The 23,278-nt window shown below is 36.5% G+C and overlaps 1 protein-coding gene across 2 annotated transcripts in view; it reads left to right on the forward strand.

Moving 5' to 3' along the window:
- The first annotated feature begins 6,874 nt into the window (after positions 1-6,874).
- Positions 6,875-23,278, forward strand: part of CYYR1 (cysteine and tyrosine rich 1) — a 103,979-nt gene continuing 87,575 nt past the window's right edge. For both annotated transcript variants that reach the window (XM_029215251.1, XM_029215252.1), the window contains exons 1-2: positions 6,875-7,243; positions 12,457-12,559. In XM_029215251.1, coding sequence (XP_029071084.1) covers positions 7,171-7,243; positions 12,457-12,559 — 176 coding nt within the window. In that variant the 5' untranslated portion in view covers positions 6,875-7,170. The remainder of the gene's footprint in view (positions 7,244-12,456; positions 12,560-23,278) is intronic.

Below are 23,278 nucleotides of genomic sequence, written 5' to 3' on the forward strand. Positions count from 1 at the left end.
TATCACCTCACACCCATCAGAATGGCCATCATCCAAAATTCTAAAAACAATAAATGCTGGAGAGGGTGTGGAGAAAAGGGAACCCTCTTGCACTGTTGGTGGGAATGTACATTGATACAGCCACTATGGAGAACAGTTTGGAGGTTCCTCAGAAAAGTAAAAATAGAACTACCATATGACCCAGCAATCCCACTACTGGGCATATACCTTGAGAACACCATAATTTAAAAAGAGTCATGTGCTACAATGTTCACTGCACCTCTATTTACAGTAGCCAGGACATGGAAGCAACCTAAGTGTCCATTGACAGATGAATGGATAAAGAAGATGTGGCACATCTATACAATGGAATATTACTCAGCTATAAAAAGAAATGAAATTGAGTTATTTGTAGTGAGGTGGATGGAGCTAGAGTCTGTCATACAGAGTGAAGTAAGTCAGAAAGAGGAAAACAAATACTGTATGCTAACACGTATATATGGAATCTAAAAAAAAAACGGTTCTGAAGAACTAGGGGCAGGACAGGAATAAAGACCCAGACGTAGAGAATGGACTGGAGGACACAGGGAGGAGGAAGGGTAATCTGGGATGAAGTGAGAGAATGGCATGGACATATATACACTACCAAATGTAAAATAGATAGCTAGTGGGAAGCAGCCACATAGCACAGGGAGATCAGCTTGGTGCTTTGTGACCACCTAGAGGGGTGGGATAGGGAGGGTGGGAGGGAGACCAAGAGGGAGGAGATATGGGGATACATGTTTAGCTGATTCACAGTTATACAGCAGAAACTAACACACCATTGTAAAGCAATTATACTCTAATAAAGGTGTTAAAAAAAAAGAAAGCGTGTTCAATTTCAATCATAATAAGAGGAGTTCAAGAGATACCACCAATCCCATAAAACTGATAAAACAGATAAAAATCAAAAGCTTGACAGTATATTTTATTGGCAGAGCTGTGGGCAACAGGCAATCAGATGCAATTCTTGTAGAAATGCAAAATGGTATATTCCCTCTATAAGAGAATTTGGCAATATTTAACAAAACTACACATGCATTTACTGTCTAACCCAGCAATTCCACTTGTGCTTATTTACCCTGAAGATATAGCTGCAACAATAAGAAAATACATATTCTCAAGGTTATTCATGGCAGCATCATTTGCAATTGAAAATACTGGAAACTATCTAAAGATCCAGACATATGAGAAGGCTATACAATAAGATACTACAAAGCATTAAAAAATTAAAGAGGACAATCTTTATGAACTGGTATAGAGTGATTTCCAAAATTCAGTATAAAAACCTGAAGTGCAAAATAGCATGGACGACATGCTACCTTCTGTGTAAGAGAGAAAGGGAAATAAGGACATCTGTACCAATAATTCCAATTTCAGTCTATCACTCCAGATTTCTCCCTTTCTATTTCCAATTCCACAATCCTATAATACATCTAAAATTTCTTTGCCCACTACAAAAAATAAGCTGCTCCTCTTTACAAACAAAAAAAAACACATGAGAGACAAACTAGAAAATAATGAAGTTGATTCCACTGAAGGCACGGGGAGACTGAGATGAAAGGCATATGGGAAGGACTGACACTTCTCTGAATACATCTTACTGTTTGCTTTTGACTTTCAGAAGCTCTACATATTCAAAATATAAAATTAAATCAACAAAGATGGGGAAAGAAACCAAAACAAACAACAATGATAACAGCAGCAACCTCAAAAAACAAAAACTGAAAACAAATGGAAATAAATGAACCCAACTACATTTCAATTAAATTAAAGTTGGGGCTAGAGAGGGAGAGTTTGACTAATTCAAGTATATTATGAACACACTAATAAATTATATACCCTTAGTCTTGGGTCAAGTAGGGTGGGGGAGTAATGAAAACAATTTCTGAACTCTTTTTAGTGTTGGGTGCTTTTTTTTTTTTGCATTATCATTTTTGATAGTGACATAAGCAAAGTAATTCTGAAACAATTTAAAATGTATTATAGGAATGCAAAACTAAGTTAATGTAAAAAGAGAGTTACAGATGTGAAATGGTGGAAATTGAGGAAGAGCCCTATGGTAATGAATTGGAATTGGAGTGTTGGTGTAGACTCATATATAAAACATGCATATATTTCTTATCTCTGTCCACTGGAAGGCCCAAGAAGCAAAGACACTCCAGTAGCAACAAGAATATCTAGTGATGAGATGTTGATTTCTAATACCATTATCCATTAAAAGGAACCAGGACTCCTCAGAGAAAGACTGATTCCAGGGCTGGGGAAGGTAAGATTCAATATGGACCTGGAACATCTTTTATATCAGGAAGTTAAAAGAAGTGCCTGAAGCAATTATGGGATGTGTCACAAGGACACAGGAGCTAGTTTGAAGGGACTCCACTGGCCAAATATGGGAGATTTTGAGATTAATAAATTATAAACCCTCAAAAATTAGGAATTCATGAGTCCTTATTGATGATCAATCAATCAATCAATAAAGGAGAAGCATTCTTGTTTTGAATGCCAAGTGCCAATTGGCCAATGCAGAGACAGATTTGGAGTTTGAAAAATCATCATTCTGCAACCATCACAGTAGAGACTGCTTCAAGCAAAAAACATTCATACGTGTTAAATCTAAGGAGGAGAGGGATTTTGCTGAAGAGCAGGACGTTTGGGAGGTTTAATGCATTCCCACAGATTGCATATTACTAGGAAAGGAAAAAGCAGCAACTATATAGTAGAAATTTCCCATAAACTGACCCATACACTAAAGTATTTGGGGGAAAGAGATATGATGTATGCAGCTTACTCTCAAATGGTTCAGTAAAACAATAATGCATACACATATATAGAAAAAGAGCAAATGCTAAACAAATGGGACAAAGTGTTAACGATTGGTGAATCTGAGTAAAGGAAACATGGGTGTCTTTGTACTACTCTTGAAGATTTTCTGTTTGACATTATTTCCAAATAGAAAATTTACAAAAAAGCAAAAAATAAATCTACACAAATGTCATTGTTTCATCATCCTCTGAGAAAATGAAAGTGTCACAAATGATAGAACAAACAAGAAAATATCCAAATGGTAAAGTTTCCATCTTGTCCTTAGTCTTTCTTTGAATTAGGGACAGATTGTTGGATATTTTACACAAACTTAAAGAAATGATGAAACATCTGATTTAAATAGTTAAATAAAATAGGCTACATTATGTACTTAGTAGTGATACGAGTATATTTCCTCTAAACTGTGAATTTCTTACACTGCAGTCTTTTAAGAGCCAAGCATTTAATGCCACACAAGATGGATTACAGAATAAAATTACTTCCCTGTGGATAGACTTTTAAAACTAAATTAATATTTCAAAGCATATGGCTGTTACATGAATTTCTCCCAAATTTCCTTTGAAAAGCTAAGATGGTCATATTGAGCGGGAAAAAACCCTCAAACTCAAATCCCACTTTTAGTTATGAGATACTCATCAGTAATCCTTGTGAGACGTAAAATTAGAACATTTAAAAGGTGATTTGCAGGGCTGTTAATAGCCGAACTATGGTGAAAATGTGAAGATGAGAAACAGCAGTATACTAAAATGGATATAAGAGCTAGAAAGAGAAACCTGGATTTAAAACCTGCTTCTTTCTCTTAGAAGTCACTTGAGGCAAGGGGCAAGATTCTCTAAGTCAGAATTTTCTAAACCAGTGGTTTGGTTCTAGTTGTTGTACCCAGCCAGCAGCATCCGCATCAACCAGGAACTTTTTAGAAATGCAAATTCTCGGGTACCACCCTAAACCTACCAAATCGAGTGAGGTCCAGTGACCTGTGTTTTAACAGGCCCTGCAAGTGCTTCTGATACACACTAAACTTTCAGAATCATACTGCTAAGCTACAACAAAAATAACAGTAATAAAAAATAGTAATAGTAATACAATCCATTTTAGGATTATGATGATTAAATGAGATATTACATATGTGGAAATGATTTCTAAACTGTAGCAAAAACTCTCATCATTAATGGTAGATTATTATTGTGTGACATAGAATTGTGAGAGAAAAATCTTAAAACCAATAGTACTTTGTGCTTTTATCAAACTGCCCTTCTACAAAACTTCAAAGAAGGTTAATTCCTTAAAACTTCCCACACTTGGTACTAGGTCTTGAACATAGGATTGCTCATTAAGCTTTATTGATGTTATCTGAAATAAGTTCAGTTGACCAACGTCATTGGCAAGTATTTTATCTCTTGTTTTTGATATGCTCAAACTGGGAATTTTAAACGTCACTGAAACCAACCAAGCTATTAATTTTGAAAGACAATTTAGCTTCTGTGTTTAGGGGCAGATGCTCTGCTTTGGAGTTACACTATCGGGCACCACTCATTGCTGTGTGACTTTGGCAAAGTTATTTACCCACGCTGGGCCTCCTGACTTTGCTCATAGAACGAGGGTGATAATAATAATAGTATCCACCTCAATGGGCTGTTGAGAGTATTCATTGAAATTTTAAAGAACTTAAAAATGGCCCTGGTACACAGCATTCAATATTCTTTCTACGCCCTGAATGCCATACTTAGTTCATCTCCCTTTTACTTCTTCATTTTTTCCCTCCTTGCTTTCTTTTGGGTTTTATGCCCATGTCTGCATGAACACTTTCTTTTCTTGGCATCTGCACATCTTTTAATGAAGATGAAGACCAGACACACATAGAAACCTTAAATGTACATAAAATGACGTATATACTCTTATCTCCTATTATGAATTAGCATAGCTTTTGAAATATCAACTTCTTTGAGGTAAAATGTACATACACTAAAACATACACATTTTAAGTATACTGTTAAGTGTACAATTCCATGACTTCAGCACATGTATACACCTGTAGAATAGCCACCATTATCGAGATATAGAACATTTCCATCACCCCAAAACAGTTCCCTCATGACCTTCTGCCATCAATCTCTTCCTACACATACCCTCAGGCAACCATTCATCTGCTTTCTGTCACTATAGATTAATTGTGCCTTTCTAGAGTTTCATATAAACAAAATAACACAGTAATTTGTTTGTGTCTGGCTTCTTTGCTCAGCATATTGTTAGCAGAGATTTATCCGTGTTGTTGCATGTACTTCAAACTTTCTTTTATTGCTGAGTAGTGTTTCATTGTATGGATATAGCACAATCTGTTTATCCATGGGTTACTTCCAGTTTTTTTTTTCCCATTTTTCTTCTTAACTATATATCTTATGGATTTTCCCCATCATTTTAAAGTTCGTATATAACATGCACATATCCTAATTTACTTAATTGTTTTACCTCTGTTGGACATGTAGGCTCTTTATCGTGTTTTAAAATCATAATAAGCACTGTTATAAATATCTTCATGAACTCAAATATTAATGGAATCCGATTTGGGAATACGATTCTTGGACTATAGTCTTTATCTTTCAATGGTTTAGAAATATTTTCACTCTCTTTTAAATTCCAAGGTTGCAAATGAGAAGTTTAATGTCTGTCTGATTCTTTTTCTAAGAGACTTTTTAAAACTTATATATGAAAATTTATATGATTTTAATTTATACAAGTTCAAGTAGGTCTTGGGGATATGTATATATGCATGCCTCTTTAAAAAAAAATTTTGGAACTCACCATTTTACATCAGAAAATTCAAATATTATTATAGCTCAGAATTTAAAAAAAATATCTTTGCTGTTTGCTTCTTCATTTTTGTTTCTTCAAAAACTGCTTCGAGCCTGCATATTATTCTCATTTGGGGCCTCCTCTCTATGGGCCTTGGAGTATTTTTTAATATTTTTATCCATGATTTCCTCACCTTTATACTTCTTCTCTATGTTACGAATATGCGCTCTATTTGATTGAACAGTCTAAGTTGTTTTTGAACGTGACCATTTTATAATTTTTCTGTAATTTTTTTTAAAAAACTCAAGTCAAGCTTTATTTTACTTTCCAGAAACTGTGAGGCTGTAGGACCAAGGGATGAAGTTTCTCAGAAGCCCAGGATTAAATGTTTGGATTCTAACTTAAGGGCAACAGGAAGCCACTGAGTTTTAAACAGGTGAATGAATGTGATTAAATCTGTAGCTTAAGAAGAAATAATCTAGCTTCAGTCTGGCTGATCTCCCTTGAGTCAGGAGAATGGTTATCATGGAGACTACAAGAGCCTATATTAGGGCAGAAATGGAGGCCAAAATGCAAATTCATTTGAGTGGGTATTAGGTGTACAATCAGTGGTACTTGGTGATAGACTGGTTATTGTGGCTGAGGGAGAAGGAGAAATTGACCAGGCTTCTTGTTGGACCTGGTGGATGGTTAGCTCTGCAATGATGCATAAAACACAGTAGGAAGCTCAAGTGATGTTTATTTTGGAGGCGATGTATCATTGCATCCTCTAATACCCATGTAGCAGTATATTTATAAATTCCTAGAGGAGGACTGACTAAAGTGTTTGTGCATTTGAATTTTGATACATATTGCCACAGTGCTCTCCTTAAACCATTCACTGTTTCTGTACTTTCCAATTCTCCTAGGTTTTCCTCACTGGTTTTCTTTGTCTAACATCTTAAACCCTGAAAATTCCCTTCATTTGTGTAAAGATAAAATACAAAGCTTTTCTTCATCCATTACTTCCAAAGGAAAAATTGGAGTGGAGAGCAGGGCGATAAAGGAGCTTATTAAACTCCGTGTCGATAGCCAAAGCAAAGGGTTAGAAAAAGTTCCTTCAGGAGAGGACCAAGCTCCTCGAGTCACTCTATAGAAGGAAGAACTGGAGCGTGGGGAGGAGTCGGGGCCACCCCCGCCCCCAGCCTCGCGTAGGTGCCACCCGCGGAGATGAAATGTGAGCCCGGGTGGCCGAGGACGCTGCATCGGCCGCTTAGCCCGCCGCCCGAGCGCCGCGGGGACAGACAAAGAGACCTCCGCCCCAGCGCAGCCCCGCGCGGCGGCCCGGGCTCCCCTCGAAAGCTCCCAGGGCGATGGCCAGGTCTCCGCGCCACCCGGCTCTCCAGAGCGCTGCCCTCTCCATCTGACCGCCCTCCAGCTCCCCCATCCCCTCCCGGTGCCGGGCTCTCCCTTGGCTCCCAGCCCTCTCTACAGACCTGTCTGTCTGTCTCTCTGTCCATCTCTGTCCAGGCGCGCAACCTCCGGCCACCGGCTTGGATGGACGCGCGGAGGGTCCCCGGGTGTCCAGGGGTCTTGCTTCCGAAGTTGGTCCTGCTCTTTGTCTACGCAGGTCAGTGACCTAGGGCGGCGGGAGAGGGGAAGGGGGCTCGGGGCGGCGCTGGGGTCACACTCCGAGCAAACACGGGTTGGGCGGGATGCACGGGACCATGGTGAGAGGTCAGAGACTGTGTGGTCCCCGCAGGCAGGAACAGAAGCCTGCGCCCGCGCTCTGCAGCCCTGGGCTTGACCTCCACGCGGTTGTTTTGTCCCTTTCCTTACACGTTTCCTTTTTTTTTTTTTTTTTCTTATCCTTTCTCTCTCTCCGCGAAGCAGCTACCCGCAACCCCACATTTAGGGGTTTTTGTTTTTATTTTCTGGATAGCGTGCATTTTTTCCAGTCGTATCCAGGACTCGGGAATTTGGGGTGAGGGTGGAGACTGAGCTGTGCGAGGAAAGCATGTTTTTTGAAAAGCACCTGAAGTTAGGGAGGCATCGCTGAGGTTTCAAATAAACTAATCTGATGACTTTTCCATTTCGGTAAATGCTACCCACTGGCCCCTCCACCTCCACATTCCGAATATTCCGGATTTTCCCTTTCAGAAATAAAAAAGCCTTAGACCTCTGTTTTTCTTCTTTAGAAGATGATCCTCAAGTGTGGTGGACAGTTTAATTGGAAGCTCTGAGTTGAAATATAGGGTTTTCGAGAGGCATAAATTCACCCAGAATCTGATCTGTTTTCGCTGAATTTGTTAAGTGCTTGCTTATAGGTGAAGGGCATCTCATTTCCCTCATCCTAATTATTCTTAGAGAGAATTGCTAATAATTGATGAAGCAAAGCAGTTTTCTTGTTTTGTGACTGATGCTGAGCCCAAAATGGCCTTTCATTGGCTATTCATGTATAAAGTTAATTACACATGCGGCTTTGTATCCGCTTCATATTTTAAAAAACAGGATAAAAGCAGAGTTCTTTGTAAATGTTTTCATGTCTCTAACTTCCTATGACAAACACCACAGGCTTACCTATGACCTTGCAGTAGTAAGTTTATGTATAGCACTGTGCTGGCCTTTTGATACTTACAATGATATTGCAACCAAAATGAAGACGTTCTTCAACATTCTTACCTGAACATCAGTAGAACTGAATTTCTCATTCAACCTTGCCAGAAATGAATCACAATAACTTCTATAGAAGTTTCCAATCTGCTTATTAAAATGTAAATTAGTGTATGTCTATAAGTTGTTTTAAAGATATTTTATTGTAGGGGAATAGCTGACCTTCAAATACAGAAATTTATAAAATAGAAAAAGTACTTTCTATTTAATGAGGAGAGTCCACATTATAATGTTTTTCCAGCACTACTTAAGTCATATGATGTTTTTAGAATGTGAGAGTCTAACAGAATCAATTGCATTAATATTTGTGTTATATTAAAATCTTAATGTTAAATTAAAATGTTAAATTAAAATTAGTTCATTTGAAACAATGATAATTCTTTCCACTTCTTCTGTTTACCAAAAGAAAACAAAAATAAGAAAATAGAACACAGCAGATGAAACTTTAATTCCCTTACTCATCTTTAGTCACACCACTGAACAACTTTTTCTTGTTCTTTTGTCCATTTTATTCTCTTTGGTGAGCCGAATGCTTCTAATTTGCACTTTTCCTTCCCTTCTTCCTGTTCCCCCAATGTTAAGTGCACAGCACCCCCAGGATTCAGGAAACCCGCCCAGCTGGCCAGCAGCAAGCTTGATCAGTTTGAAAAGTTTTCATTCCATTCATTTCTTCTCTCCATCCGCATCCCTCCCTAGTACACTACAAAGTCATTGCAAGCCAATACTAGGTCGCGTTATCATCTTTGATAAGAAATGATTAGCTAATGTGCTTTTGATATTAATTCCTGAACTCTATTTCAGAGGCCTTTTTATGCTTGCCGTATTCACTCAGCTAATACTTATGGAATGAGACGTGTTGAATGATACGTAGGACAGAGGCCATGCTTTGAGTCTTGTCTGGGAGATCAGGTGTGCCCTTTACTCTAAGGTATAAAAAGCTGTATTATAGGAGAGATACACCATGTGCTCTAGGTGTTTGAAGGAGACCTTATTGCTGGCTTAGGAGGATATGCTCCATGAAGATAATGTCTATTTTGTTTAGCATAATATTCTCAGAGACTAGCAAAACACCTGGCCCATAAGAGGAACTCAGGAAATATTTGCTCAGAGAAATTAAATTGAGGAGGACATTTTAGGACCTACACCTTTGAATTAGAGGAAGCCTTGGACATAGGAGATGTAGTAGGATAGATGTGAACAAAGGCAAAAATCATGAGATTTGTATATGCAAAAACAGATAACACAGTTGGGTTGGAACTAAGAGGTAAGGCTGGAAGTGAGGATTGGGATGAAATGGGGGAACACGGAAGAAATAGAATTAATCCAGATATGCTGTTAAATAAATTGCCAGCTTTAATGGGACAAAAACCTATGTAGGTGCACTGTCCGTAACCTGAATTATTTTCTCCAAGGAAAATGCATTAAATACAGGTTCCATTCGTTAAGGAAATAACAGCAAGGTTTCTATACCTGAAGCATCGTGTCTGACTGTGGAGTCACTTTGGGGAAGGGATTCAATCAAGTGTTTATATTATTATCCAACTCCCACTGCAGGCTACAAAGACAGGATTTGGCCAAGGTTTTAACCTTCCCAACCCTAGCCAGTGATTTCTGTCTCCTCCCTTTCCTTCCTTTCTGATCCTTAGCTATAGATTACAAGAGCCAATTCTGAGCAAGTGCTTGGAGCCAGATGCTTTCCTGTACTACACATTTCTTAAGATGGGAGTGGGGAAGCTTCTTCCAGATGCTGCCTTTAACTAAAGTCATTGACAAAAATTGGAACTAGCTAATTTTCAAGGATGTTAACTTGAATATTATTAATAATATTATTTATCTTCTGAGGGCCATTGGGATGTTTCATGCTTTTACACGTGAGAAAATGCTTCTGTACTGTCCAAACTGTGATCTTTATAGGATTATTCTCAAATAAACCGGAGAAAGCAACTAACACATCAAAATAAGTTTGAGGTGTGGTTGACCCCCCAATTTGGAAATGTGTTTGTGAATGTATTTGCCATACTATTAAACCTTCCCTTTTCAGTTGTTTAATTCTGGGAAGTAGACAAGAGTGCTGGAAAATGCCATAAAAATAATGAACAATGTGTGGCAGGATCTAGATGTTTGCTGCAGGTATAATCCAGCTTCTTGGCTACAAGATTTGGGGCTTGGTTTCCTGTAACATTGGCTCAAAATATTTTGATAACACCATGTCCTTACAATAGCAGTAATTGAATCTTCGATAATCATGGAGAGCTTAATAAGATGTCACTGTCTTGGGCATTATGCAAAAGCCACCCCATGAAGCTATTTAAAAATTACTTGTCCTGCTCTGACAGAATAAGGCGGGGTGTCAGCTCTCCCACTATCTGAACGGCTTTTAAGAGCATAAAGCAAAACATCCCAGCTAAGTGCTTGAGATAACTGACTAGTCTAAATATTTGACTTAATTAAACAGTACTAAAAATAAAAGCTATAGAAATTCCCTGGGAAAATGATAAAATAAACTGCAAAAAGCAGACACTGTCAATAAATCATTAGATCGTGTTTTCTGCCCTCAAAATTTTGGATTTAAGTAGAGTTACTGAATCTTACAAAGGTAGTTATTTTTCCCTTTCATGTCTTCTTACCACATCCCAGAAGAAAACATTAAGGTTTCTTCATTTATGAAGTAGAATAAAATTGAGGAAAAGAAAACATGAACTTTTGACTTGTTCCACAGAGGCCATGCATTATTGATAAAGGTGAAAGAACTTTGCTGGGTTTTGATCGCATCAATTTGTAAAGAATCATCTTGTCAGGGAGGTGATTTAAAAGCAAAATCTGTATTTTCCTCTCTAGACAAATCAATTACATGGACATGTAGGCATATATATAACATTTGCACTTTTATGTTATGACTTTGACAGAAAAGCAAAAGTCTTATATAATTTAGATAGTAGTTATTGCCTTCAGAGATTGAGTTGGAAATGACCTATTTTGTGATTCTTGAACATGTACCTTAAATTATCAGACTGTACTTAATGTTTTCCTACATGTACCTGAAACTCACATATCCATTGTAATTTATACCACTGATTATAACTAAATGATAACCTTAACTTGTTAAACATAAATCATTTAGGAAGAATTTTTTAAAGGTAGGGTAATTTTTATTTAACATTTTGGTATAATTTTCCTTGCCAAAAACATGGAAAAAACACAATAATTTGGTTTTGTCAGCTCTGGTATGTCCTTTTTAATCACAAAATACATTTCCCTTTTCACATAGTGCTGTTTCATAGCTTATTGATTCTTTTTTTTTTGCGGTACGCGGGCCTCTCACTGTCGTGGCCTCTCCCGTTGTGGAGCACAGGCTCCGGACATGCAGGCTCAGCGGCCATGGCTCACGGGCCCAGCCGCTCCGCGGCACGTGGGATCCTCCAGGACCGGGGCCCGAACCTGTGTCCCCTGAATCGGCAGGCGGACTCTCAACCACTGCGCCACGAGGGAAGCCCTCATAGCTTATTGATTCTTAAATCTGGCATCAAATAAACTCTTAATTATTCACCAGTGAATTATCTATAGGAACTTTCCCCCACAGCTAACTAACTCACTATCTTCCAATCCAAATGGATTAACAGGATATGCAGACTCATCTGTGGTACCTTATGTATACAAACTGTAATTACGAAGGTAAAAAAATTGTAGAGAAAGGGAAGCATATAATGCATTGTGGTGAAAAATATACGTTACTTAAATATTATCTCCAGTTGATATTATTCGTGTTAACAACACTTGCCATTAAATGTAGTTGAGAGTAGCACCCTAAAGTCAAAAGACTTTATCATTTAAAAATTATTGCAAGAACTCTGTTGACGAATTTAATGTCTGATTAGTTGGATCATTCATTCCTCCCTTCAATGTCTCATTCAACCAACTCTGACTACCAATTATGGTGCTCGATGGAGGAGGTTCAAAGACTGGTCTTTGCCTTTTCCAGATTTATGTCTAATAAGGAAGGAAGACTAGTTTAGGTGCTTACAAATGTTTTAGAATTGTAAGCACGTAAAATGAAAGTCTAAATGTGCTAAAGAGTGGTCACTGACTGATCAAGATGTGAAATAGAGTGATTTTTCGTGAAGGTGGGATTTTCAGAAATGTAACTGCACGGATATGGTTTTTATTTTGTAGAGGATTGCCTTGCTCAGTGTGGCAAAGACTGCAAATCTTACTGCTGTGATGGAACCACACCCTACTGTTGCTCCTACTATGCCTATATTGGGAATATTCTCTCGTGAGTATTAATCGAATTTGGCCATATTGATACTTTTTCCCTTGCCCGGTTATGTTTTCAAAAAGTACTAAGTTATAGTTATGAGTAGGAAATTCTATGATTGGTTGTTGACATAAAATCTTTACTGGAGACACTCAATACTCATCACTATCTAGTGTATTGTATTATTTAACTAAATGTTCAAATTAATATACAAAATAAATTGCTTTTGTTATAAGGGAGTTTAAAGAATATTTTTTATTGTCTAATTTGCTTTATGATAATAATAATGTAATAGTAATAATAATGTTTTAACTAGACCATATTCATATATTGATCATTTTTTAACATTGTAAACTATATTTTTTTATCCGCTTTGTTGAAGGATTAGTAAGTTAGAATTTGTCATTTAATGATAGCCAGTTTATTTTGCCACGCATATATTTGTCTGACTCAGCCAGCAGATATCAGGGAAAAGAGACATTATGAATAAAAAACTGTTGAGATATGAAACGTCAGTTTTCTACATGATGCATCTAAAGCAACTTTGGGAAACAAGATTAGAGCCCAAGAAATCTAGCCTCAACAGGGTAAAGTGATAACCGACTACAAAAATCAATGAAACATACATGCAGAGAAGGTGTTAAGTATTTCTCCCTAACAAATTAAGGATTTATTTTAGAGATGCTTCTAGGCGAAGGGAAATGGACGAGCAGAAGTTGTCTTCAGGGTTGTATGTCTGAGGACTGTGCAACTCTCTGTTCCTCTACACACACCTTCAAGTTGAGAAATAGAAGGTAGAGAATAGGAACATAAGAATTTCACCCATGGGTGACCATCACCCATGGCTTTCAGGAGTCTGCATTTTGTATTTTTCAAGTGACTGTCAGGATGATTTGAAGGCTGCTCCATTGTGACTTAACTTGTGTTTTATGAAGGCTTACGTGGAGCCAGGAAAGATTAGGCAATAAGTGATGTGTGCCTGGCTATTTTAAGCATATACCCATTGAGATGGCTTATAAGTCATCCTCGGTTTCCTGAGAATAGAAAACCTGGCATCGCATAGACTTTCTAGAATCAAAGTGGGGCTGATCTTAGAGATCATGTCTCCATGAATAAGGCCAGAAAGAATCATACTTCAGGATATTCTTGAAGACAGTCATGGCGATGGCAGAAATGTCAGGCTGTAATAAAGATTGATGAACAGAATTTAAGCATTCTTTGAAATGCAAATAAACTCTAAAATGTTTTAATTTTTTCTCATAGAAGATTTGGTGGAAAAACATTAAATCCCTTTACATTTAGAAAACAGTCAGAATCAGCTTAGAATATAAATACATAATGATGTTTCTCATTTGTATATCACTTCATACTTTTTAAGTAAATTAAAATACTTCATTACTAAATTCAAATTTGATTTTTCCAATGATCTTCACATGCCAGAGGCTGTTGTTACAGGTAGATGTGTGAGTGGGCCCCAAAGGTGGTATAGATTTGAAGAACCTGGTGTCAGAATGACTCTGATTCTTTGGTCCTGTGGCTCCTGGCCCATTTCTCTGCCCACTAACTACATCACAATGTGTGTGTTGTGCCCTTTTTCTCACCTCATAGATACCTCCACCCTGATAAATATATAGAGAAGACATAATTACTTACTAATCAAAATAGTTAAAATTTTTTTAATTTATAGTTGTGCTTTACATGTTTTATATTTGCAATCAGATTCATTTTTTATGGTACCTATTCTTAGAATTAATTTTATCACTTGGTTAAAGTAAAGAATTCATTGAGTTATATCTTTATCTGGGTTATTAGGGCCATGTACTTGCTATGTTTGAAAAAAAGAATTGTGTTTTTTGGAGGGCGGAAATAAACACAGATGGCATTATATTTCAGGCAGCTAAACTGAATTTTCTGTTCAAAATAGAAACCACTAAGTAAATCCCTTGCTAAACAATTCTTAGAGAAAAAAAAGAGCTTTAAAGTGTTTTCCCCACTGGATAAAGGAGAATACATTTTCAGGATTTCCAGTTATTGTTTAAGATTTGAAAAGAGTTAACTCCACCCAAAGCTTTTCTCTTTTTTGAGTTAGGGTGGGTGTGTGGGGTAGAGAAAGAGAAAATAATTCCAAGAATGCTTACAAAAGTTCTTTCATGCACATGTTTTCAAATATTGCTATTTTGGAACTCATATGCTATGCTTCTTCTCTTCCAAGCATCCAGGCACATTCTTAGTAAAATCATTTTAATCATCTTAACAGAGAATTTAATCTACGTGGTCATCAGTAAGGTAATAGGGAAGAAAGCAATAAACACAGTGGAATGTTTTGTATCCTAAATGAATAATTTTATAAATCTGGCTTCGAGTCTTGTTTATTTTCAAATAGAAAATGTCTTGGCTTAGCCTAAAATGAGCTAAAGAGAGTGCAAAACACGATTTGGGTCATTCTAGACTGTGTGTAAATTGGTAAGGTAAGACACACTTGATCCTTCTTGCTGAGGCCTCTCTAAAATAATCAGAGTAGAGGTATTTAGCCCTTAATTCCATTTAGTTCAACTGCTCTTTCTAAACTTCTGCAAATTAACCGTTAAGATTTGTTTTCAAAGATATCACAAGAGCTATCTTTCAATTTACCTTTTATATAGTTGAAAAGTATTATTTTACTCAGGTCTCTCCCTTTTACCCCCTTTCTATCAGTTAGGAATTTGAAAATTTATTTGTGTCTTGTGAAAACAATTTAAAAATTAAACTTTAAAAATAACATATATACTTTTTAAAATTGAGATGTAATTGACGTGTAACATTATATTGGTTTCAGATGTACAACATAATGATTTGATATTTGTATATACTGCAAAATGAGCAATACAATAAGTCTATTTGACATAAATCTATTTAAAATGGCATGCCTACTTTTGCTCATTATGGTCACAGATATTGACTTCCATATAGAAAAGTAACTATTATTTTCCAGAATTTAAGAATAATTTTTGCAAAAGTCAGCATATACTGTGCAATCAGTTATTTACAAATTCATATTGAGTGCCTGTTACCATGGCAGCATAGGATCCAAAGATGAATAAATGATGTTCCCTGACCTTTACAATCTCACAGTCTTGTAAGAGAAGAAAATGTAGACAAATAATTCTTCATAGAATTAATCTATGAAGTGTTATCGAAGGGCTGAGAAGAGAGTAAGCAGCTAAATGTGTGTGTGTGTTTAGAAAGAGATGTTTAGAGAAAGTCTCATAAATATGAAATTTGAACAGAGTTTTAAAGAAAGAGTAGATATTTACATAAGTGGACAGTGAAGAAAGGGAAGAGCATTCCAGACAGAGACAGTGTCCCCTACAAAGGCAAAGATTTAAGAAAGAAAATGGTCAGTTTGGGAAAACCCATGTTGTTCAGTGTTGCTAGAAAAGGAAGGTTAAACTTTGAATATAACATACAAATAAATAGGTAAGACAAAAGATACATCCTTATTTTACAGACTTTTATTGGTAGACTACATTCTTTTATTGGTCATGTCTAACAAAACTAAAATAAAATAGTTCAGTATTTTTCTGGAAATAAGAGCTGGTTTTATGTAAAACGGACACACTCTTAGATACCACTAAGACAAGGGACAAAGGTGAGAAGGCACCAAATGAAGATTATTTTTACTCATTCCATAGAGAAAATATTTAGAGTGAACACTTTGAGATGTTACACTATTTAATACCATTTATGACAGAATATGTGACTGGAATTTTTTCTCCATTTTTGATCAGGAGTGTAACTACCTGACAATTAGAAACCTCACTGTGTTTGAAAATGAGAATTGGGCCAATTTACAAAGTAAACAATTTCTCATCAAACTGATTCTCAAACATTTCATCCAGCCACTTTTCTCCATGGAAAATAAACATTCTGTGATGAATATGGAAATGGGTATTTCACTTTTGCTGTTGATGAAATTTGACTGATATTTCCTAGAGATAGGATCCAACATAAAGATAAGGTTTATGGAGTATTCTTTAGAACTAGTAGAATTCAAGGGCTCAGAGGGTGCAATTGAGTGGCTAATTACCATTAGTAATGGGACAGACTAAAAGCAGGACTTTACTGAAAATGAAGAAAGACTGTTATGTGAATAGGAGAATAATTGTACAATATTGAACATGAACCAAATAATGACTGGGTTGGACATGGTGAGCCAGATGATAAGATGTAAAATTTGATCCTCTCATTCAGAAATAGATTTTTGCTTTTCCATGTTGCTTTCATAGAATGCAGATATGTCTAGGGATCCTTCAGTGTGCCATCTGGCCAACACAAAATTCCCACGGGGAAAAATCAAAAGAAAGAACTAATAATGGAGATGCTGGTGGGATTAAGTTTCTTTTCTTCTCAATGAAATGTAAAAGATGTATTGCCCGAAGTTTTGCAAAGACAGCTAATAAATATCACAACTGTGATGTTAGAACCATGTTATTCATGAAAGCAAAACTGAGTTAAAAGATAAAGGTTTCATATTTCCAAATGGCATTTGAGGTCCCATACTCACTAAGTAGCTGAGCATTCTGAATAAAATAAGTGAGGCTGTTCAAATAAGGACAGAAACGTAATACAGTTTGAAAGGCCTTTGGCATTGGTAAGAACATCATTTAAATTAAATGAATTAAAATGTTCTTAGGACTTAGATATGATAAAACACCTCTAAAAGGTACATTCTGAGCAAATCAAAGTTTGTGGGAGTCTTGTTTTTGTTTTAATAATGACAGAATGATAAATAACTAATATAATGTTAAAATGAATATGAACTTGATTTTAATGTTAATGAGGTGACTTTTGGAAAGCACCTGGGGATGGGAGCTGGTTGCCAGGGAAACCAACCATGTGATTAGGGGGTTGGGACTTTCAATCCCAACCCCTGGACCTCTAGGGAGGGAAGAGGGGCTGGAGATTGATTTCAGTATCAATGGCCAATGATTTAATCAATCGTGCCTTTGTAATGAAACCTCCATGAAAATGCAAAAGGACAGGGTTTAGAAAGCTGCCAGATTGGTGAATACATGGAGATTTGTGGAGAATGGCGTGCTCAGAGAACATTTTTTTTAGTTTAAGTAATTGAATTTAAAAAATTTAATGTAGTAACAGATAATGTTTGCTATAAGAAGAAAGTCATTGTTTCTCAGAAGACATGTATTTTATGTATTACATAAATACATTTTATGTATTATTAAGAGCAGATATAAATGTGTAGATATCTAAAATTTTTTGAATCTATTCTATTCAAGCATAACTGCCTTTGTAAATTAAGCTTCATTGTTAAAAACATAACTTGTTTTTAGGAAGGCCTAGATAAGTTTCTAGAACATGTTCCCAGCAATTTATTTCTATAATATGTACAGAGATATTCTATGTTCTACAGCTGGTAATGGAGGACATAGCCATGAATCAAACACAGTTCCTGCTCTTGAATTGCTTATAAGCTACTGCGAAACATGAACTTAGAAAACAGACAGTTTAGTAGGCTGTGGAAAGGACTAAATGTAGTGGAATCAGAGAGAAGGAGTTTTTAGTCCAACTTTCGGGTGCTAGGAAGACTTCTTGAAGGAGAGCAATTCTAAGAAGATCCTTGAAAGAAACGACAATTGATGAAATCCATCACTCACTTGAGTTAAAAAACCACTTAGCAAACTATGAATAGAGGAAAATTTCTTAACTGAATAAAGATCTCAAAAGAAAAAACAAAACCTACCTCAAGAACCATACTCAGTGCTATACTGTTATGACCATTCCCTTTTAAGGCAACTATAAGACAAGCTAGCATCTAGCACCACTCTATTCAGCATCTTACTGGCTTGGTCAGTGTAACCAACAAGACAAATTAAAAAGAAATGATTCCAATTGGAAACGAAAGAACTAAATTGTTATTATTTACCAATGATATGATTGCCTATACTCCTCAGACTATAAAAACAAATAAGAGAATTCATCAACATTGCAGGATGTAAGATCAGTGTACAAAAATTAGTGAATCCCTATACATCAACAACACTCAGAAAACGTAATATATATGTGTGTACACAAATCTCACAACACCAGAAACTAAGTACCTAATAAGAAATCCAATAATATGTGCATGGCACTTATGGAGTAATATAAATACATAAAAGTTTCAAGAGATTAAAGGGAAACTTAAAGAAATTAAGAGATACCGAATTGTGGATGGGAATACTGTAAGGTCAATATCGGGATATGTCAATTCTTCCCGAACTATATGTAAAATCAATACAATTCTAGTAAAAACCCACAGGACCATTTTTTATTGAGTTTGACAGACTGAGCCTAAAATGTATATGAGCAAGAAAAGGGTGTAGACAAAAGAAAACAGTTATGAAAAACAACAAAGTGAAAAGACATGCCTAGGAGACATCAAGATTTATTATAAAGTTATGGAAAATAAATAGTGTGATACTGGTTCACAGATATATATACTATATATATACTATATATATATATATATACTATATATATACACTATATATATACTTTATATTCTATATACTGATAGAATATAAAGCTTAGAAGTTGACTCATGTGATAACGGAGATGATTACTGATTACAAACCAGTAGAGGTGGGTGGATTATTTAATAAATGGTGCCAAGACAATTAACTATCCATACAGATAAACGTTAAACTAGATCACTCCATCACACCACACCCCAAAATCTGTCCTAATGGGCTAATTACATAAAGGCAAGAAGCAAACATTTACAACATTTTTAAAAAGAGTAGAATGGCATCATAGTATCAGAATAGGAAAGATTTCTAAAATAAAAGCTAGAAAGCACAAACTGTAAAAGAAAAGGTATACTAAATCACTGAACTCTACCCTTTAAAACAATGAATTTTATGGTATGTGAATTATATCTCAATCTTTAAATTTTTAAAAAATATATAAGGCAACAATTCCATAGGCGAAGTGTCAGGCAAATTCCCCACTTGGAGAAGATACTTGCAGTTCATATGATTCACAAAAGATTAGTATCCATAATGCCTCAATAGGAGAATGGGCAATGTGTGTGCTCAAAAGTAGTAGAGCAGAAAACCAGAAGGGCAATAAACACACGGAAGATGCTCCCCCTGGCTAGCTAAAGCAGGGAAATGCAGTTTAAAACAGTACAAGACTGTTCAGAGCTGTCAGGCTGGCAATACTCTATAAGTCTGATAGCACCAAGCACTGTGGGCCAACGTGAAAGGGAACTCACACTGCTGGTGGGAAAACACAAACCATTATCAACACTTGGGAGCAATTTGACCACATGCAGAAAAGATGAAGATGGGCATCCTTTAGGACTTGGCAATTTACCCCTTCTACATATATTCCCTAGAAAATCCTCAAATACGCACAAGGAGACATCGTAATGTTGGTTGATATTATTTAAAATAGCATAACGTTGGAAGCGACCTAAATTTCTATCAGAGGGGAATGGATAAGTAAATTAGAGTATATTCATACAGTAGAATGGGATATAGCAATTAAATCCACGCATGTTAGTGTATCATTAGAGTAAATCTCAAAACTGTAATGCTGTGTGAAAAAGAGCTAACAGAAAAAGAATGTGCCAAACATGACACTATTTGCATAAAGCTAAACACATAAAATAATTCTGTTTATTATAGAAACATGCACATGTGGTAAATGTGTGGTAAATTTGTGGGGGAGGGAAAGGTACAGATGAATTTCAGTATTTCCCAGAACTGAGGGATTTCCTGGGGTACAGGACTTTCAGTGCTACAATTTGGGACAGTCCTGGGACAAGTTTGTCACCTTAGGCACAGGAGTAGGAAGGAGACCTTCAACTAATATTTTATTACTTAAAAAATACAAATCTGAAACATATTATAAATTATTAACATGCAATAAGTATGGGTAGTGGGTATGTGGGTGTTTTATATTAGTATCTATAATTCTTATATTTTGGAAAATCCTTATAATTAAAAGAAAGAAAGCAATGGAAATGTTTGATGAAGACAGTAAGAGATCACGTGGACACCTAAGATTTTAAGACCAATTTCATTGTGTGGGTTTTCCAACACCACAAGCAATTAACTCAGTTCTGACACTACATACCTGGAGAGAACATCAGATCCACAGGTTACGGGTCCAGTCCTATAAAACTGCTCCTACCTCCCCCAACTTTAGCCACCAGTTGCAAGTCCATGGTGTCACCTGAGCTTCTGAACTATAAATTAGAGGTTTCAATGACCCTAGGATTCAATAAATTTGCTAGAGCACTCACAGAAGTCAAAGAAACATTTTACTTACTAGAATAAAACATTATAACTAAGAGACAGCCAGATGGAAGAGCTGCATAGGGCAAAGTATGGGGAAAGGTTTGAAGCTTCAATGCTGTCTCCAGTCAAGTCCCTCTCCCTAATTCTCCACATGTTAACCAACCCAGGAAGCTCTCCGAACCCTGTCCTTTTGGGGTTTTATGGAGGCTTCATTACATAGACATGATTGAATAAATCATTGACTGTTAATGATTTAACTCAATCTCCAGCCCCTTTCCCCTCCCTGGAGGTCTGGAGGTTGGAATGAAAGTTCCAACCCTCTAATCACAAGGTTGGTTTCCCTGGCAACCAGCCCCCATCCTCAGGTGCTTTCTGAAACTCACCTTATTAACATAAACTCAGATGTGGTTGAAAGGGGTTTGTTATGAATATTAAGACACCTTTATTACTCTTATCACTTAGGAAATTCCAGGGGTTTTAGGATCTCTGTGCCAGAAATGGGACAAAGATCAAATATTTATTTGTTAATATAAATATCACAGCACCTTGTTAACATGTGGATTCTGATTTGGTTAGGTCTGGTGTGGAACCTGGAATTCTGCATTTTTAACAAACTCCCAGGGGGTTCTGATGCTGCCCATCCTTCAAGCATGCTTGTAGAGAGGGCTGGTGCTCTTTGACAATGTCCTGTACTGCAGGGCAAAGTGATAAAAGAGACTAAGAATTGGGGCTAAACAAGAGGAACAAGTACAAATCAAGTCTGAAGTCCTGAATGATTGCGTAGATAGTGTGTTCTGGGAACTAATGAGGAACATTCAAGAAGGTTCAGAGAGGGAAATGAATTCCATTTTTAATATGTTGAGTGGTGTGGAGTGGGGGTAATAGGCTTTATAGCCTATAAGACAAATTCAGTGAACCTTTAGTGGGTGGGATGCACCAATTGAACCTTATTGGAGAGCCTGGAGCATCACATCTAGATTTGGGAGTAAAAAGCCTAGAGGTGCTGGTTGAAACAGGTGTGGGGGGAGTGAATGGGATGCTCCGGAGAGAAGTGTAAGAAAGAGAACAGCAAGCCCACCATGGAGCCTGTGAAAATTCAGGAATACACTGTATTTTTCCCCTTTCTAGATCTGATCAGCCTCCTGAAAAGTGTTCTACATCTATTTCAGCTTCCCTAAAAGTGTTCTCCAGCTCTTCAAAATTCCTTCACTGCTAAAATTGATCTTTCCTTCACTAATCACCCTGAATATACCTTCCATGGTGGCGGGAACAGTGAATCCCTTAATTCTCTTCTACGTGCTTTTTGTATTTTAAATTATGTAAAAGATAGGATTTGTGGTATTTTGGTTCGTTCTGAATTGAATATGTTGCCATAACAAAGCAGTTTATGTGAGGATCCATCTTTATTTATTCATCCATGAGATTGTGCCCCAAACAAATCAACTCACAGCTGGTCATATATTCCAGGTTTTAGGGGCTACCTTCATTTGATAGAAGTCAGAGTTGGATATTATAAGGGAAAGAGTGTTTAGCGGTGGCAGAAATTATTAGAGTGAAGGGAACTATCATTTATTTAATGCAATCTCTGTCCCAGATGCTTAAAATATATTAGTTTATTAATCTTCAGAATAGCCCCCATTACCTGGGTATTATTATTCTTCTCTGTACAGATGAGGAAGTTGAGACTCAGAGTTAAGGAATTTGTCTAATTTCACACAGCTACTGTGTAATAAGCTGGCATTTAAAACTATGTGTTCTTGACCTTTTTCTGCTACTATCCACTGGCTCCTGAAGAACTGATGGTTTCAAGATGGGAAGAATGAAAACTATTTATTGCTATAAGAACTTATGAATATCTAAACATCATATTTTGGGGGGAGCTTTTTCTTAACTTCAATCTGGATTAAATTCCCTCCTATATGTTGCCATATTAGTATCCTTTCTCTGCCCTGCTATTATTTATCACTTTAATCAAGTTCCTAAATGATCTGTCTGTCCTTCCAAGAGGACAAGAAGTAGGTCTGCCAACTTACCATGGAAGGTATGGGGCCTGACCAACTGAATGATCTAGAGTGGATCATTTAAACAAAAGTAATCCTCCATTTAAGGATGAAAAATCTGACATTTTGTGAGTTCTAAATAAATATGTATCATCTGGGTAAATATTTGCTTAGAAATGTCAGCTCATAATTAAAATATGTTATTGATTTCAGAGAATTTCTTTCATGGGGTAAAAATCAGGTATGATTACAAAATAAAAGGAGTGATTTCTAGGGAGTCAGCCATCACTTTCGGATCACACTGTTAATAATAAATTATAATCAGATGATAGGAATTAGAACTCAAAAGGCAATTTGATTATAATGATTTAACTTCTTGTCATATTTCATTGTAGAGCACATATTTGAATGTGCTCTATCAATGCTCAGTGTTTCAGTGGAAAAAGTTGAAA

Source organism: Monodon monoceros, unplaced genomic scaffold (assembly GCF_005190385.1).
Source record: "Monodon monoceros isolate NGI ecotype Baffin Bay Population unplaced genomic scaffold, NGI_Narwhal_1 Super_Scaffold_11, whole genome shotgun sequence".
Classification (NCBI taxonomy): Eukaryota; Metazoa; Chordata; class Mammalia; order Artiodactyla; family Monodontidae; genus Monodon; species Monodon monoceros.